General features: G+C 51.2%; 1 protein-coding gene across 1 annotated transcript; it reads left to right on the forward strand.

Moving 5' to 3' along the window:
• Positions 1 to 320: 320 nt before the first annotated feature.
• Positions 321 to 19310, forward strand: LOC128270123 (serine-rich adhesin for platelets). Its single transcript, XM_053007528.1, has 17 exons — positions 321 to 1684; positions 2681 to 3374; positions 3449 to 3635; positions 3672 to 4391; positions 4494 to 4605; positions 4697 to 4912; positions 5015 to 5133; positions 6742 to 9413; positions 9583 to 9910; positions 10011 to 10526; positions 12063 to 12343; positions 13310 to 14658; positions 14725 to 14876; positions 14963 to 15166; positions 15285 to 15484; positions 15713 to 15851; positions 15927 to 19310. Exons 1-17 carry the CDS (start codon positions 321 to 323, stop codon positions 16106 to 16108), a joined length of 9435 nt encoding a protein of 3144 aa, XP_052863488.1. The 3' UTR covers positions 16109 to 19310.
• Positions 19311 to 19505: the final 195 nt, after the last annotated feature.

Consider the following 19505-nt stretch of genomic DNA (forward strand, 5'->3'; position numbering starts at 1 on the left):
GATTAAAATCGATTAGTGGTAAGAGTTTAAAACGTTGCTGACGCCAATTGTTTATCGTGTGCAACCTCAGCAGCGACTGTAGCAGCAGTTAGCGTTATTAGCGAACCAATGGCCACCAATCAGCCGACCGATCGATCCTAGTGCGTGGAGCGTGATAGGCGGAGGAGCATCGGCAGTGACCGCAGAGCGGGGAAGATAAAGATAATCAGTCACAGGTGGCGTCAGTAGGAGACGGAGAAAACGGACCCAGAAATCGAAAGGCCATAGAGAAAGTGCCAAGTGTGTTGAATGCAGTCGCTGCGGCCACCCTGCCGGCAGCCATGATATCACAAAAGCAGCCATCGCTCCTGCCACCGCCACCAGCGCAATCGATCGCGACCACACCGAGCGCTAACATGACGACAACGGCAACTACCGTCTCAGCGAAGATGTCGTCGATTGCTTCCGGCCCGGGCTCGGTGGCAGCGGCGGCGGCGGCGGCGGCGGGGAAAAGCGTCAGCCAGCAAAGCGCAACGCCCCGAATGCACCCGAAGAAGCGAAAGTTTGATCTGGCCGAGTTGGAGGAGATGGAATCGCACCGCCCGGCGCAGCCTTCCGCTCCCCTACCTATCCCACCGTCGCCGGAGACACTTTCCGGTGCACCGGTGGCCCCACAGCCTATGGACACTGGGCCCGGCCCGGGAGGAGGAGGAGGAGGATGTTCTTCCTCAACGGCGGGCAGCACCAGCACAGGCCCGGCACAGCCGAGGGCGGCTAACGCCTATGAATCGGATGGGGTGCGCACCGGCAGCTCCACGACGGTCCTGAAGAATGGTACCACCGGCACCGCCGTCGGTCGCGGGGCCAACGGCAACAACTTTGAACTGTACAATAGTAGCATAAGTAATGGCAGTATCGGCGTTAGCAGCAGCAGCAGCAGCAGCACTAGTAACTGTAGTACCCTTAGCCGAACCGGTAACAATTCGTGCGATAATACGAGCTTCACTACCACGATGGCACCATCGTCCACCGCACCTACATTGGCCCGAACTATGAACTGTAACGATCGCCACACCGGCAGTCCCAAGCGGCGTTCGGTAGCGTCTTCGTCACCGCCAGGACCCCCGGTAGGTCAGTCGCTAGACGGGAGAATTCATCCCATCAGTTCAGCATCGTCCCGCACGAGCGCCGCCAGTGGAACGACGCCATCCGCAGCTATGGTGGCTAGCACCATTACCACTCCGATGGTAAGCAGCTCGGTCGTACCCACATCGCAGCCGCTTCACCTTGCGCCCCGACCGACCCATTATCACCACCATCTGTATCCGGGTGTGGGCACCAGCGGCGGTGGAAGCCTAGCCACGAGCAATCCGGGGCTCGTCAGCAACACCGTAGTCAACCGATCTCAGAGCTACACCATTTCTACCATCACGCTGCAACAACCGACGGTGGCTACATCGGTGTCATCCGGCAGCAGTAGTCTGCGTCACGAGCAGCAGCACCATCAGCAGCAGCAGCAGCAGCAGCAGCAGCTGATTGGGATGGCCAACCGCCAGGTGCTGTTGGCGGTCGATCCCGGAGCAACGATACGGCACCAAAGTCAGGCGGCGGTGGCACAGCAGCAAGTGCTGCGACTGCAGCACACGTCCTCGCCGGCGGACACTTACTTGCCGGCGAAAAAGCTGCACACCGCTCCATCCTACGGGTAAGCCACGGGTTCAAATATTCTCCGTATTTCCGTTTCGTCCCGAGAACCGTAGGGCCTTCACCAAAATCCCACCAGCGTATGCTCTGGCCCGTTATATGGCGGCTTGTGTCACGCGTAATACTATCTTTTTTTGGGGTTTATGTTTGCCAAAAAAGGATGACCTTACCAATGAACCCTCTTGCCCCTGTGCCGGTCCCTTTAACAATCTACGTGCGAATTATTTGCAAACCAGATCGGTAAACATAAAACGGTCCACCAGTGAATTGATTAGTTAACAAAAAACAGTAAGACCCCGTGTCCGACGGGTTGTTTGGAAAGTCAATGACAGCACAGTACTACTGGCATCATCCTTCCGCAACGCTGTGCCAGTCCCAGTGCACAGCATTATGTTGACACATTTGAATTGGTAACCGCCGTTTGGTTAGTTCGTCATGTAAATCCTTTCTGTCCGAAGCTCGGAGCCCTGCCGCGGCCACGAGATAAAACAGGCGTTAGAATGGTAAAACGGAATACGCTGCTGCTGCTAAGTGGCCTTCAATGTGTTTGTTCCGAAAGAGGTGACAAACAGTCGTTTCTGCCAGTCGGTTTTCTGCAATGCAACAGCATGTTGATCCGTCGGTGAGCGATTTTATTCAATGCACAACGCCGCCTACGTGGCCACGGTAACCGCTCGACCGGCACTATTTGAATACTATGAATCCGTTTGTAAGCGCAGGCTACTCGCCGTCAGCGCGTAATTCGCGTCGTCCTATCCTGTTATGCGTCGCGACGTTAGAGTGAATCTATTCGTGGTCCGAACAGACAGCGACTCATCCATAAACATCCACACTACGTTCGGACATTGGCGGCAGGAGAGATACTCAAACACCCTGCTACCTCCCCGGGGAACCGTTTGGTAGTTCTATGGCGCTCTGTGTTCTCGTAGCAGCGGGCGAGGTTTTTTTACGTATGTAACACGTGCACGACACGCTCTGACCCCGATATCGCCGACAGATCGCCAGGAAGCTATAAACCCTCCCAGACTCCGCCGTCGGCTGCCAACACGTCGACTCCTTCGCCCATCCATCAGCTGCCACCATCTACCTTCTCCGTGCCACAGCAACAGCAGCAACACTACCATCATCATCACCATCAGCAGCCGCCACAGCACCATCAGCAGCATCCTCATCATCATCATCATCGCCAGCGGTCACCTCCGTCCTCGGGACTTCCTGCGGATGAAACGGCGAGCGTCCATCAGCAGCAGCAGCAGCAACATGCGACCGGGGCTGCTGCAACGGTCGGAACGGTCCGTAATCTAATCGACCTGAGCGAGTGGGTCAATCATCGGGTGTTGGCTCGGCGGAACGGTGTTTACGATTCCGGGCGCATCCGGGCCACACCCGCGCCGAGCACGGTCGTCATCGGTTTCGACTACCCGGAAGGCAGCCACCAGACGTACGACGACGTGTTTAGAGGTAGCGGCGCAGCGGAACAGCAGGACATTATCGACGACGTGTGCCCGACGACGACGACGCTGATCGACCTGCGGCCTGGCATACGGGTGGGCGTGCGCGCTACGTGCGTGCACCCGCACCCGATCAGCAGCGGCGGCGGGGACGTGTTTATCGAGGGCATCGTGAAGGAGGTGCAGAACAACAAGAAGCAGTTCGCGGTGCAGATAACGGGTGGTGGCGATAAGCAAGAGGTAAGCTGCGTTTGCGGACACGGCAGCTGTGTGGTGCTCCAACCTAACGACGTTTTCTGTTCGATTCGTTTTAGCCTCTAATAGTGAAGCGAGTCGATATCCGATTGCTTAAGCCCCCCTGGTGGGACGAACTGGAGGAAGCGCTGGGAAGTGTGAACGGTGCTGGACGGTCCGGAAGTGGCAGTCTGGCGGCGGTGATCGCCGCTGACCATCGCACTTCGCAGCAGCGCCCGAGTGGCGAGCTGGACGAACCGCGCAGCAGTAACCCTCCTCCACTGCAGCAGCACCAGTCATCAGGAGGTCTCATGAGCTACGCGCCGGCAGCAAACAGTGGGAACCACCACCATCACCATCTTGTTGGTGGTGGCAGCTTGGAAGCTGGTGGTGGCCTATCCGCTCCCTCGGCTACCGTTATTTATGCTAGCACGGCCGGAGGCAGCAGCACCGGCGGGGGAGCACATTACAAGAATAGCATTAGCATAACGCAGGGCCGGGGAATTCGCTATGATCCGGCGGTGGCGGCGGCGGCGGCGGCTGCCGCAGCTAATTCGCAGTCGACCAATGCCCAGCTACTGAGTGCGGTTCATGTGCCATTACAGCTCCAGCAGCACGCAGGTCTGCCGCTGCCTGGAGACGAGCAGCAGCAACACCGCCACCATCACTATCGCAGTGCCGCTACTTCGCCATTTCAAGCGGCGCAACTGACGAACACCGCGGATGGGTCCGGATCCGGCCCTACTTCCCACTACTCGAAGGCCGGAAACCTTGTGACACTGCAGCACCCTGCCCAACATCATCAGCAGCAGCAGCAGCAGCACCATCTGCACGGTCAGCATCAAGGAGCGATTCCGGCGCCGGCCCACAGTAGCAGTGTAACATCGATGGCTACGAGTGGCGGTGGAGCTACCACCGGGACAGTATTACAGGCCGTCAGTCCGGACGATCTGCGCACCACGAACCGAAGCTACGATTACGAGAGCGATGATGAAGTGCGCAGCAGTTTCCCCATGGATGGAGGTAATGGAGGACGCAGCCCGCACGGTGCGCGGCTGGTGGCTTCGAATCCGGCCTCTGAATCTCTGTTACTAACGTGTTGTTTTTTTTCGATCGTTGTTTTAGAAACTGAAAAATACTCAGGCAGTAGTAAACGGAGTAGTATGCAAAGCCGTGGCAGTACCTCAAGCTTACTGGACCAACGAAGTACACCCAGATCTCAACCAGCAACTCCAAGGTAGGCGTCGTAAGCTCTGCTGCGTAGCGGCATTCGCCAGGCAGGCTTCACCACCGAACCGTTTTGGTTTTTCTGTCAACCCCCCAAACAGATCTCAAGCGGCAACTCCCCATCGGTTCAAGAAGGGGGACGTGGTCTCAACGCCGACCGGTATCCGGAAGAAGTTCAACGGGAAGCAGTGGCGCAGGCTGTGCTCGAACGAAACCTGTTCGAAAGAATCTCAACGACGGGGCTACTGCTCGCGGCACCTCAGCCAGAAGGGGAACGCGCTCCGCTCGTCCACCAGCTCGGTGAACCATTTCAACAGGTGCGGAATATCTCCTGAACTCGACTCGACGGATTGAGACGGAAACACGACCATTTTGAATTAACCATTTTTTGTGTATTTGGTTTCTTCACTCTCTTGCAGTCGATCGAGCAGCAAAACGCAACTGGACGAGGAAACGTCACGAGATTCGGAAACATCGCCACACTATCGCGTTACCGGCCGGTTTGATCAGGACGAAACGGACGCTGCCAATATGCTCGGTATGTTGTCGTCCCTTTTAATTTACTGATGGGATCTATAAGCACTCGGTCGTTAGATGCACAAAGCAAATGGTCACAATTTTACCATTCACTACACTTTACCTGGCAAGCACACAGCAGGCGTATCGAACCGTAGTACGACACTGTTCCAAGGAAACCCGTTTCGTAAAGTCCGTAGCTTTACCGAAGGAGCCTACTGATACTCGTTGCTATTTTACGGTGCTTTCCAAGAACTCAGGACGTCAGGTCATCCTCGCATGTGCAATCCTTTTTGTGTTGCTTTGTTCCGATGCGGAAATGGTTTCACAAGAAATAAAGCCACATTAGTTTGTTGCACCAGGTTGTGTGCGCGCCAAGCGCTCTCCGAACCGATCTGTAACCAGGGCCAGTCGTCTCGTTTTCTTCGAACTGGGCTGAGTGAGTCTCATTTTCGAAGCGATATTTTTGTTCACCGTAAAAGCCATGGCACGCGCCGGCTTTTGATGCCCATTCGGTGAATACGTCGGCCGAATGGCCTAGACGATTACCCATACCAGTATGCCGAGCGAACGAGGCTTTCCGACGGCCACCTAGCGGAGTGATGTTGATTTTCGGGACACCGGAGCGCTATCACAGAGACGACGCGCACACATGCGTGCATTCAACAAAACAAACATACCCGAGTGTGTCGTGTGTGGTCTCAGCGTCGACGAAGTCGAAAGGATGACTCCCGAAATGGGTGATTAAAAAATTAGTACTCAACTCGGTCATTGCAACAAAGTGAGAGACTGCCTAATAACGGCGACGGTACTGGGGGCGCTCCTCTATGGATGCTGGATGTGTCGTTGTGGAGGTGATATTCGTGGTGATCGTCGTGAGTGTGTTCAGTAGCGCGTTTGGATCAAGCTGCAAAGTGCTTTGCGGCGGCCGGCCGAGCGGTGCCAATCTGACTCTGACTACCTGAGTATTCGAAGTGTGCACATGATTAATCCTCACACAAGTGGAGAAGGTAGGCTAGCAGGAGCATTCGCAGGCCACCGGTCGCCATACTTTGATCACTCTTCGAGCAAACAGTGTCATTCACCAAGTAACGGATTGTGGTAGAATTTGTGACGTGATTCTGGAGCAGATCGAAATTAAGAGAAACCGTGTGCGAACATGAATTTCATGAACATGACTACGTACGATTTTCAAACTGGAGCCGAACTCTACATCAAGTGCCTTCGTAAGTTTATTTTCGAATGGAAAGCCAAAGTTACTGTAATTTTTACCCGTGATTAACAAGTTCCGTGGCACTCATTCTGATCGAATCATTTTCAATGATTAAGCCAGGGAAGAACTCGCCATTTTGCACAACCACAAGGCGGGGCAGGTACATGTGCTGATCGCTGCAGCTCGGGATGATCGTTTGGTTGAAACAAATTATGGAGCTGCTCGATTCATCGTTCGGATTATTTTTCCATTCCTCTCCGCCCAGGAAGCAACTCGACTTTTTGTGGCTGTTTATTGGATAAAACTTGGATAATAATGAATAAAATGGATAAAATTGGATAATATGTGGTCCAATAGAAAATATAGGTTTGCCTCCAGTAGATAATATTCTAATTACATGTCCATTCTCTATTACAGTTTCGCTCAGCAGTTCCCGATCGGCGACACCCAGTAACTCATTCTCGTCCCCGACGGGCCATGGCTCGTCACCGCACGCCACACAATCGCCGGTTACCATTGGCAACCGGCAGAACGTGTTCATGCCAATCGGGAGTCCCGCTCCGTCTGCCGAGACACCGCACGGTGGCAAGTACAAAACGGCCAACACGCCGAGCCCGAACCCGATCGGCGGGGGTATTGGGGGCGGTGGTGGTTTAGCCAGTGTTGGTAGTGGCCATCATCAGCTGATTCGGCCCGAATCGTTGCGTCCCGCAACGCAATCTTCATCGTCGCACGGAGCTGCTTCGGTGGCGGCGGCAGCAGCATCTGCGGCCCCCACTAGCGTCATACGCATGTCCCCGCTTTACGCGCAGCATCCGTCGCACCCGTCGGCCATCTACTCTCCCTTTCCGCCCGTCTCAACGCAGCAGCAGCAAGTGATCGTTGATTCGATTACTTCCGCCGCAGCAGCAGCAGCAGCTGCGGCTGTTTCCAGCCAGCAGCACAGCCTCTCGACACTTCCACCGGCGCAGCAACATCCACACGCACTGCTAACGGCGAGCCGACTGCACGCGACTGGGCCGCTCACCTCCGGTCAGTCTCTTCAAGCAGTGCAGAAGCAGCATCAGCTGCATCAGCAGCATCAGCAGCATCAGCAGCATCAGCAGCATCAGCAGCATCAGCAGCAACAGCAGCAATCCCATCATACGCAGCCACCGCCGCAGGCGCATCACCATCATACGATCATTCAGCAGCATCAGCAGCAACACTTACAATCACAACAACAGTCGCCTCAGCATCAGTCAATGTCGCAACACACCACCGTGGTATTGAACCAACACCAGTCGTTAGCCGTGCCAAAAAACGGCATTAGCACGGGTTCCACCTATCAATGGCATGCATTGCTTCCGATTATTCAGGGTCCGGTCGCGCAAAGCAAAGTCTCGCCGATGGTGGTGCACCAAGTTCCGAACTATGGGCCACCACCTCCGCCGCCACCACACACCGCCGCCTCCTCGTCTACGGCGGTAGCTGTCTCGCAACCACTGTCGGTACCATCCAGCAGCGCGGTCACGACGAAACCATCGTTGCCGACCTCCGCTTCGTCCTCCTCTTCCACGTCCACGTCGAATGCTGCCGGTCCGGCGATCGGCCCCGCAGCAGCAACGAAGGCCAGCGCGTACAGCAGCACCTCTCCTCCACCGCCAGAGGTTCTACCGATCGACGACGACGACCAGGGGGACGATGATGTCTTTGAAGCAGAGCCCGTGAAAACGACGACAACCAATACCAATACCACGACGACGACAAACGCTACAGCGAAGCTGGGCAAAGCGGGAGACATGGCCTCCAACAACTTTCAGCAGCAGCAGCAGACCGCTGGACAAAATGCGCATTATTTGGACAGGAGCGAGGAGGGAATGGTGGGTGCTGGTCATCATCAATTGCTGCGAGGAATTGACATTGAGGCACCGGCACCGGTCGGCTCTTCATCCGCTACGACCGCCGCGGCACTGCTCGGCGGGAAGCTAGCGGCGGTAGCAACGGAGAGCGCCGAGGCGTTGGCGAAACGTCGCACACAATCTTGCAGCGCTGCGTTACAGGCGGCCGCTTCGGGTGGTGGAGCAGGAGGAGGAACAGGGAGCAGCGCAACTACTCCCTCCGCCACGGCCGGTGGCTGTAGCACGCCCAAGGAACCGGCGAGCCCGTTGAGCAAAAAGGACGCCAAGATACGGCGACCGATGAATGCGTTCATGATTTTCTCCAAACGGCACCGTGCGCTGGTACACCAGAAGCACCCGAACCAGGACAATCGAACCGTGAGCAAGATCCTTGGTGAATGGTGGTACGCGCTTAAGCCGGAGGAGAAAACAAAGTACCACGAACTGGCGAGTGAGGTAAAAGAGGCCCACTTCAAGGCACATCCCGAGTGGAAGTGGTGTTCGAAAGATCGTCGCAAGTCATCCTCCTCGGCGAAGGACGGAAGTGCAGCAGGAGCCGCAGGTGGCGGCCAAAATGCACCGTCGTCTACCGGCAGCCGCGGACGGATCGATTCATTCGATGGCACCGATTCGTTCGATGAAAAAAGTCCCACGACTCCGGCGGAACATCTTCATCAACAGCCGGGCGGGGGCCCGCCTCAAGCCAACGATATCATTCCACTAACCGTGGCACCGTACAATTCGATCGATGAGACAACCGACTCGGTAATCGGCAGTATGATGCCACCGGCAACGACTGGTCTGCCGCGAAACGTCTGCCATGATTCATCCTATCCCGAGGCGATGGTGGTCGATGGACCCGCCGAACGTGAAGACGACCGAGCAACGGAGATCGCTGGAAATGAGGCGAAAAGCGACGATGATGATCGTATGGACATTTCCGTTACGGAACACGAGGAACAGCAGCCGATGGAACAGGAAGACGAACCGTCCGCTGGTGGCGACGCAGACGGCGAGCATCAACAGATGGTAATTGCTGAAGAGTCAACACCGGCACCGGTCGAAACAGTCGAGATCATCGATCTCAAGTGTGCCGAAAAGGTTAGCGACTCCGACGACTTGGACGATCCTCGTCCCTCGGCTTCCATCAATGGCCCCCCGGAGAAAGGCGACACTCAGCAATTGGCTGCTGATAATACTTCAACAAAGGTATGTTTCGCTTTTTCGTGTGTTTATTTCCGCGTATTTTCGCTGCGACTGTTTTGCTTTACCTTTTGCTGTGCTATAGGTTTCAGAATCGATGGTTTCAAACGATAGCAGCAACGGAGGTATTGTTGATCTTCATCGGCATCATCATCATCATCATCACCAGCTACAGCAGCAGCATCATCATCAACCGGTCGTTAGCAACGGAGACGTAGCAACGGACTATTCGATTAAATCGTTGACAGCTAACAGCACGACGACCAGCAGCACTAGCGGGCCAGCGACACCAGGAGGACCAAATTCGCTGGGCGCTTCCGATTCGCTGACTTACAAACCGAAGCCAATCAAAGCCGCAATCCGATCACAAGGGATCGGTGGTGCCACTGCCGACGGTACCGTTTCCGGGGGTGGACAGACGGTTTACCAACACCATCATCCCATCGGATACGCGTACAGCAGTCCGAAGAATCCGGTCGGTGTATCACCGTTTCAACCGACAGGTAAGTGGCCGTCGTCATGTGGACATATTTCGGTATCTAAAGCCTTGATACGATCATTCCATAATGTGTTACGCAAAAAAAAATTATATCGTTTTTTTAGGTGGAGCATTTAAAACGATGCCACAGAGCCCGAAAACCCTGGGCAAACAGCAGCAGCAGGATATCCAGCAAACGTATCTGCTTTCCCCGGCACCGTCCACACCCACGACAGTCAAGATTGAGCCGGTGGAAAATCTATCGATCGGCGGTACGACTATGCGTCACCATGCGCAGGAAGCGACAATCTTCAATTTTTCAGCTGCGGCACTCAAAGAACAGCAACACCAGGCGTCACTGGTATCGTCTCATTACCATCCGGCGAACCACAGCAGCATCGATCCGCACCAGTTGCTGCTGACGGTCGGTGGTTGCAACGGCGAAATGATAACGGCATCCTCCAACATCGCTACACCGATGGCCGTCCCGTCCACGGATGGTGGCAATAAATGTAAATCGATAAGTCTCAATCCCACCATTTGTTACACGATCTCTAACGTTAATGGTAACCACGCGGCCACTAGTAGCAATGCAAACCTTAAGCCTAGTACTAATGCAATAGTGATGAGCATGAAACAAGGTAAACTACTAATGGATGTTGTCAACACTACTACCACCACTACCACCACTACTTCTTCTACTTCTACTACTACTAACACTAGTGCTAATGCTAATGAACTTGTTCACCATCACCAAACCAATCGTACCGATAGCAATGCTATCGAAAGCAATCATACTCCAACTCATCTTGATGTTGTCGTTCATCATACCTTCAATCATGAGCTTTCACCATCCAAATCACTCGGCGTCAATAGTACTGCGGGAGTTAAAGTTGTTACTGCTGCTGCTACTACAAGTACCGCTGCTACCGCAATCACAACCGCCACTGCCAGCCGCCGCGGCAATGAACCATCCAGCGTGACCACAAACGCTATTGCTCACGCCAGCAACCCGATGGCAGGTAGCTACACTCTCTCTACGCCCGAACCCGATTTGGTTCACGTTGCAAGTAGTGACGAAGGTGCCACCAATAGTAAACACAACTTCGTCCTGAACAATACTGCCTCACAATTGAACGTTATCAGTGTGAATGGATCGCCCGCATACATCGCCCCACCGTCATCAGTGGCTGAACCGGTCAGTGCGCATACAGCCACCACTACGGCGCTTATCATAAATTCAACCAATGCTACTGGTAGTCCTGGAACAATACTTCGTCCCCAGCAACTCTTTTCCAAAGCTAACACTGTAACAACAACTAGTGCGTCATCCGGTAGCAATATGGTTAATAAAGCGGACGAAGCGGGTGCTGGAATGCCCGCCGTTATCTATGAAACCATTTTCATCGAACGGTCTCCAGTGAAGCACAAACAGCAACAACAACAACAGGTTGCTATAGCAACTGCTGGTGTTGTTTCGTCCGGACGATCGACGATCAATGTCAACCAAAACTCTACACTGGTGGCGTCCGGAAGTAGTAACGGCTTGGTGATTGGAACCACAAATGGCACCGCAACGGCTGGAACTTCGTCCTTGCCGAGTGGCAGCATCATCGTCCTGACGCAGGCATCGTTGAATGAAATATTGCTCCAGAGCAACGTCGCCATCCAGCAACAAACGCAGACGCCTCATCAGCACGTCAACGGAGAACTGCTTTTGACTGGTGCAAAAGATAGCAATAAGAAACTAATCATTGCCACCGGAACCGGCACCTTGGCGAATAGCTTTTTTCGTGTTCCAAAGGCCACGGGAAGCACTAGCGCCGTGGGTGCAGCTGCCGCTAACGCTAACTGTAACACCAGTAGTGCTTCCGCTAACATCGTCTCAAATGCCACTGTAGTTAATGATGTCAATCAGTCAACCAGTTCCTCATCATCTCACTGTACTGTCGTTACCGGTGCTAGTACTATTCTCACCACTAACACCGCCACGCTCTCTGATATGTCTGCAATTACACAAAACAACGAAATGACTGCATCCCCGTTCGCCCCGAGCGATCCTCATCTTAGTTGTTCCATCATCTCCCCTGTCACTACCATTAGCAACTCAAGCAACAACCATCATCTCCAGAACTCGAAACAAGCGAACATTCTAATTAATCCACCGACTTCGACAGTTTTGCCAGTGGTATCGTCTTCGGCCGCAGCGGCCACCTCCCTGCTGCCGTCTCTGACGTCCGTGGCGGCTCCCCTGCACCACGGACTGATGGCCCCCGTCGGAGGACAACCAACGACCTATTCGCTGTTGTCAACAGGTGGCACTGCACCGACCTTTGTCAGTGCGACCGATCTGACCGCTGGAGATGGCCGCGGTGGATTGATGACGTCTTCGACGGCCACGATTCTAGCGTCTGCTCAGCGGCTTCCGGGACGACAGAAACTCATGCTATGTCCTCAGGTAAGTGATCCAGTTTTCTCCCTAGGCCAGGTTGCTTTTAACGGAGGGCGCATTATCTTTGCAGTTCTATTATTATTGTTTGTAGAATAGTTTGTTTCTTTTCACTCACTCACCACTCAACCTTCCGTCCATCGCAGAACCATACAGCTACCGATTTGCTTCCACGCTCCTCCATCTCTTCATTTTCTACCCCGTTGCGCCTTGCGCTCTCCTGTACTGTTGCTGCACTTCTCCATTCCCGTAGCAACATCGACGCACAATCGACCTCCGACCACGAAACACCACACCCGCATCCTGTTTTCCCTCAATCGGCGTGATGTTTGGTTTTAAGGAGTTTGTAAAATGGCGAAATTCGTAGCAAAATCAAGACCCTCCAACAGAACCACCCCCTTCACGTAAACACGCTGAGTCTCCGTAGTTGTAGTGCATCAGTTCTTGGCGATAAACGCTTCCGTTCACCAGCCACCGTTTGGTGGAGCATATTTTCTTTTTCTTTTCTCAGTTCCGTTTCATCGACGGTCTCTCTTCGTCGTATTCTGGAATGCCGTAGGAACTAGTTTCACGACCTTTTTCCTCACTAGTGACTAGTTAGACCCGCCAGATAGTGGCCGTTTTCGATTTACAAATACAGGTCTGCCCACTCTTGCATCGCTGCAAGCTTCCAAAAAAAACAAACTCTTTTCGTTGCTTTGTTTAACTAATTAGCGCGTCGCGGATGCGAGGGGCGCAGTTGTTGGCTTTGATTATGTTGTATGTTTTGCTTTTGGAACCTCTCTATAGCAGTTAATGCGCACGCAAGTAAAAGGATTGTTAGCGCGTTCCAGTTTGCTCTTGTGTGATGGTAGTGTTTTAGTATCATGCTCTGCCACTGCTTTCCGTTCTCGTTTCAATTCTCTTTCTGGACTTTTCGATGACTTTCTAACGGGATGTTTCTCCCCAAACCTACTGTACTTTTCTTGCTTCCAGTTTGCCTTAGTCCTCCCCGAAAACCAACAATTCACGTTGAGCGATCGTCCCAAAATATTTGCCAATCTCTCTACGGCACCGTCGGCAGCGACGGCCACGTACACCATTAAATCCGCGCCGTCGTCAGGCACAATCTTTTCCGCCGTGCCGCGTTCCTCATCATCCACTTCCGCGGCCGTTTCCTCTTCCGTCTCCACTTCCACTTCCTGTTCCGCTGCTCCCACGGTTGCCTTTGCACTAACCCCAGCGAAGACGATTGCCGCCGGGACACGCCAACAGACGGTTTCGTCGTCCTCATTGGTCGCTGGGCCGTCGGTGGCGCATGTGAAGCTGGCCAACATCATCTCAGCCACGGCTACGGCGCTAACGCCCTCATCATCGTCCTCCTACTCATTGCCCTCGCCATCATCATCGTCATTATCATCTTCTTCCCTGTTGTCGTCATCATCGAGTGTGCAAAAATCGACCGCTACAACGGTGACGGCAGTAACTAACAGTAACGGCAGCAACACAACGGCCAACACCATCAATACTACTACTACTACTACTACTACTACCACTACTACGGCCAACGCCATTGTGGCGACGGGTCCCACGACCTCCATACAATATTTGATCCAAGGCAAGATACCGAATCTTCTCATCTCCACCGCACAGGGCTACCCGGCGCAGCTCCAGCAGCAGCACCACCACCTCCACAGCCATCAACAGCCGCCGCATCTGACCCAACACCACCACCATCACCAGCTGCACCAGTATCCTTCGGTCAAGCAGGAGCCTCCGGAATCGCCCGGTGCCAGACACTTGCCGATTACGCCCAACTCCACCAGCACATCCACCTACAGTGCTGGCAGCAGTGGCAGTGGCAGTAGTACGTCTAGCACCGTTAGCAACCACACGGCAGCTGGCCCGGGAGCAGGCGATGGGACACCGGCCGGTCGTGGAGTGACAACAGACACGGCCGCCGGCGGAACTTCTGCTGACCAAGCTAATGAAGAAACGGACGGCGAGGACTACGGTGCGCCACCGGAGAGTAAAAAATTCATTCTCGCACCGACTCCAGCCCAGCTGGGCCGGGCTCCGCTTCAGCGCCGTCAGATGAGCAACAGCAGCACCAATAGCGGCGGTTCCAAGACACCGGTGATGACGCATCAGCAACAGTCACAACCTCACGAGCAGCCCGAGACTCACGCGATCGACAACTCCACCAGCAACCAACAGCTGACCTCGATGCCATCCGCGCTGCCAACGCCGACGTCCGCCTCAATTGAGGACTATCACAACCAGATATCACCCTCCACCGCGAAAAAAGTGTTCTTCCGGAAGGCAAAACCAGACGATATGGATAAGTATGTTTGTCCGCGGGTTATAAAACATAGAGTTGCCCCTAAACTGTTGCCTCTTCTCTCGCACAGTGTTCTCCGGCAGGTGGACTTTGAGAAAAAGTTCAAAACGTTGCCCCAGTTCAAGCCGGAAGACTGTCACTCGCCTAGTGCCATCACAGCATCGTCGCCGCGCGTTTTCACGCAAAACTATCGCAAAAAGCAAACCACGACACACAAAACACGTAAGTGGATTTGTACCATCGAATTGGTCCGCTAAGTGCTGACGACAAAATGGACGATATAACAACGTTTGCCCTTTTCCCGACAGTTCCTGACGAAGATCAGCAGCACCATCAACAACAGCAACAGCAACAACACCAACAACACCAACAGCAGCAACAGCAGCAACACAATAACGTCCTGCATTCGGATGGAAGTGCTCCTCCATTGTCCAGTACGGCCACTCCCTCCAGTTCGTACGTTATTGGAAATCGCTTTTTCGGACCCGATTTCAACATGGAACAGTACAAAGGTAAGCTGAGGTCGATGATTATCGTTGTATTTTGCCTCGAAACATCTTGACAGTTCCCCATTATTACCCGTCCAATCGTTAGCTAATGATCGCTGCAAAGGTCACTTTTCGTTTGTAGAAATGGCGGCAAACGAGAATCTACTGGTTGGTAGCAGTGAGCGGTCACCGCGTACGCCGAAAACGCCATCGCAGCGGTCGGTCAATTCGGCCGAAGAGAAAGGCCACCGGAAGATACTGGAACAGCGGCGCAATCTCGTTGTGCAGCTGTTCAACGAACACGGCATGTTTCCGTCAACACACGCGACCAACAGCTTCCAGGTAATGGACCTTAAGATTGCATGTTTAGGAGCCCTTGCCCATAGATCTCGTTATCTTCTTAAAATATCCAACACCATGTGTTAACTTCTAAAACGATTTTGGGAAAGTTGAGAAATGTATTTGAAATTTAATATTGCCAAAAAATATTTCGTAAACCCTTACGATAGAGCATATTACAAACCCAGATGTGCAATTCATTATCATTCGACTTGACCTCTCCTTCCACAGCTGGCACACAGTGACATATTCCCGAACAAGCAAAGCCTACAGCTGAAAATACGTGAAGTGCGACAGAAGTCCATGGCGCAACCACACGGTTTCACGCCCCAGTCTGCTGGGCCCATTACGCCGACTGATCTTGGCAGTGGTAAGAAAATAAGCCAATCCTCGTTAAGAAGCCCATTTTTCACACTACCGTATTTTGCGCTTTCGTTCCAACCAGGGGTTGGTCAACCGGACGGTCATCCATCGCAGGCGCTGCATCATCAACTGCATCATCCGCAGCACCACCAGCAGCAGCAACAGCAACTGCAACAACAACCACAACAACACTCCCATTCAGCCCATCATCATCATCATCACCATCATCACCAGCAAATGCTACAACAGGAGCAACAGCAGTAAACATATAGCGTGTTGGACAACGGCGTACAGTTCACGATGGAAAGAAAAGGCCCACCGGGGCACGTTGTTAAAATTGATTTGCAAAGAAGATGAACTTATTGCTAGCATTTGCGAGACAATTGCGTGTTTTTTTAGGGGAATCGATACAGTAGTGGGTTGAGATATAAGGGTTCAGTTTGAAGACCGTGAGTAAACGTGAGCAAATTGTGTGTATATACATCATACATGTACGGTAAACACACCATCGTTAGTTGATGGTCTTTCATGATCGTTAAATGGAATGAAAAACCTTTCCGGTGTTTTGTTGACTATGTTTCTGTTGCGGTATTTCCCTGCGTCCATATATTAACGAAGCACTCGGGGCAATTGTTTCATTTCGCATCAAGAGAAGTAAAACTTCTAACCCACAGTTGCTTGCTAAACGAATAGTGAAGAAAGGGAACTCATCTTCCCCGGAAAACCAAAAGCAAACTTTTATCCCATGTCTAGCAATAGTTACAGTATAATAGCATGGAAACTTAAAACTAAATAAACCAATAGATATACGCCTACCATAATACGCAAAACACCCACAGAACGAAAGAAAACCAAATCCAACCAAACTATGCAGATACTACTGATCAGCAACAACGTTTTTATCTCTTCATTATGGGTACCGGCCAACGCTCGGAACGCTGGAGCCATTCAAAAGTATGTTCGCTTGAGATTTACTAATTACTAATTATGGACTAGTTCCTTTGCCGTTTAATCAGCTAATGAGCGTAAGAAACCGTCGAGAAATAACCTATTAAGGAATGAAGAAATCTGTTGAATGGGACTCACCATCAGCATGCTGGAAAGATAACGTTTGTAATGGAGGGTGTTGACAGGGAAAGCTTTTTCATAGTAAGAACGAATTGTAACGTACAATCATCATAGTGCTGTTTATGGGAGACGCTGAAGTTACTGGAATGATTCAATGATCACGATCAGATTGTTTTGCCCATCTCAAATTCCACGCAAACAAAACGCGATGCGTAAGGCGTAGAAGGCAAAACACAGAGAACCACAAACATACGAGAGAGGACACGCAAACGTGATCGTCGAATACATACGACTAATACGCGGGGTGATTATTTCGTGATTTTAGGTTGTAAGCGCACGGATTGACCATGAAAAATATTGGATTGTAAAAGGGCTTGAACCCCAGAATGGCCATCTAACGGTCAAAATCGGTGAAAAGTTTTTGCAGATAGGCGGGAAGACAGGGCAAGTAATGTATTCGATTGGTTGTGGAAGAGTTTGCCAGTTTTGTATGTAAATAAATTGGTAGAAAAAAAGTAATTGTATAAACCACAAATGTACTGTGGCCCTGTTTTGTCTGTCACCCTCTGTTAGGATGGCATCATGTTTTGAGTGGGGCGCGGTTTAGAATAAAAACCTGCTACAAAACATCTAACCTCATTGGAGAGACCACAAAGGGGCTGTAGAAACGGTAGCAGCAGCAAAGTACAAGAAACACTAAATGCTAGCAATTTTACTGTGAGTTTAATAGTTGTGTAGCACGTGCGTGTGCTTAACGGATACACGCACAACAGTGTACTTCCCTTTACGCGGTAACTGACACGTTGCGATGTGAAACATTTCTACTGTTTTACGCGCCAGGGATTTAGAATTTAAGGTCGATGTGGTACACTGTACTGAACACTCACTTTCTTTATCCGACGAACCGGTCCGGCGACACTGTCACAGTTACTTCATCCTACCAATTGTGCTCACACAAAACGGATTAAATGTTTTAGTTGTGTAAACCGCCTCGTGCAGCAAAAAACACAACTCAATACCCAAAAGCCAATATCAAGTCATTCCCATTTGTTTTCGACAAAGTAAAAAATATACATATACACACACAAAAGAAGAAAAATGCGTAGTAGAATTAGAATAGTGTTTATTATAGCAAAAAAAGGGACAACAACATTTAGTAGTTTTTAGTAGTGGCTGTTATTCCAAGTACGGCAAACAATCGACAGACGATATACGTGCCGCCAGCAAGGAAATCGAAAAAGCTGGCACCAGTACGCGAAATACAGTTTGTGTGTTGCGGTTAAACCTACAAATGCGCTACGTGCAGAACGAGACCCTTTTAAAAGCTAAAGCACGAACAACAGAAAGCCTGTGAGTGACCACCTCCCTTGAAAGAAAAGTGGAATGTGTGTTCTTAGCACGAACAACAAAGTAAAGTATTGCTGCTCTGATGCTGTAAAAAAGTGACAGAACAACTGTGCAGATAGTTAAAAAAGACGACGAAGTGGTTGACTGGTGTCGTATGCCCATGGCGCGGGGCTTTTGATGCCTGAAGCAACTCTTTTTCTTTTTTGTAGAATAAAATAAAGGCGACATTCGCGTGTTAAATAGATTAAACGATATTACTTATTGCATACCATGTGCGAGCGAGATGATCAATCGGTGTTTCAGTTTATATTAAAATTGCCAATGAGCCAAACATTTGGACAGGTATGCCATATGCCGTAGCTGTCGCCGGAGAGGACGAATCACCAAGCTTTTTGATAGTTTCCGGCCATGAAGAAAGCGTACAAGTTCACACGTAGACATCGGATACCTATCACTTCTACACTGACCCGTGCACCATTGACTCGGAAATAGGACTCACCTTACAAATCACAAATCATCAACGTTTTAGCGGCCACGGGATGTGTTACCTGTTGTATGAATGAACGAATTTCTAAAACTTTTCTCTAAATCACACAAATCTAGTGCAGTGTAGAACAAGGAAGAAACAAAACGTGCTATGACGATGTACACCCATAATGTTTAGTAAAATAACACTGTTTCAATGCCTTTAGGGCTAACCTGAAAGATTTGATATAAGGCGCACGCCAGCAAAAATATGAAGCAAAACTTATGCGTAAAATCCCCACACATATGTACTACGCTAAGGATTGATAGCCAATTAAAATTGAAGGAAACATATTTTTATCCAAAAGAAGAACAAGACACGGAAGGTTTTTGTTAGTTGAAATGATGCATTACGCAACAGCAGCTGATCGGAAGCCACAATCGGCTCCCAAGTAGCTACTGCTAAAGTGTTGACAAACCCTTTTGGCTGCATGTAAAGACGCTTCAACATTTAGGAGACCATGATAATTAGTAGGTGAAACGAACAAAAACCCATGATTTAAAACGATTAAATGAAAAATATACATGCAATATTAGAAATGCTCTTGCTTGCACTGGTGATTTATTGTTGGCTTCATTGTGTCGAATCGTATTGTCTCGTACATTCTTTTTTTACAGGATTTTGTTGTTTTGTTATTCTTTAAATAATCGAATGAATAAGCAAAGCTTAAAAGGTAAGTCGATTCCGTAGAGCTCTTAAAGATTCTGGCACTAATGAAAA

Source organism: Anopheles cruzii, chromosome 3, assembly GCF_943734635.1.
Source record: "Anopheles cruzii chromosome 3, idAnoCruzAS_RS32_06, whole genome shotgun sequence".
Classification (NCBI taxonomy): Eukaryota; Metazoa; Arthropoda; class Insecta; order Diptera; family Culicidae; genus Anopheles; species Anopheles cruzii.

Bases quoted from the DNA above. Each gene is read 5' to 3' on its own strand.
- LOC128270123 (XM_053007528.1), top strand. From the start codon at position 321: ATGATATCACAAAAGCAGCCATCGCTCCTGCCACCGCCACCAGCGCAA. The intron at 3,636-3,671 runs GTAACCCTCCTC...ACCAGTCATCAG, and splicing joins GCTGGACGAACCGCGCAGCA to GAGGTCTCATGAGCTACGCG. The intron at 5,134-6,741 runs GTATGTTGTCGT...TCTCTATTACAG, and splicing joins GGACGCTGCCAATATGCTCG to TTTCGCTCAGCAGTTCCCGA.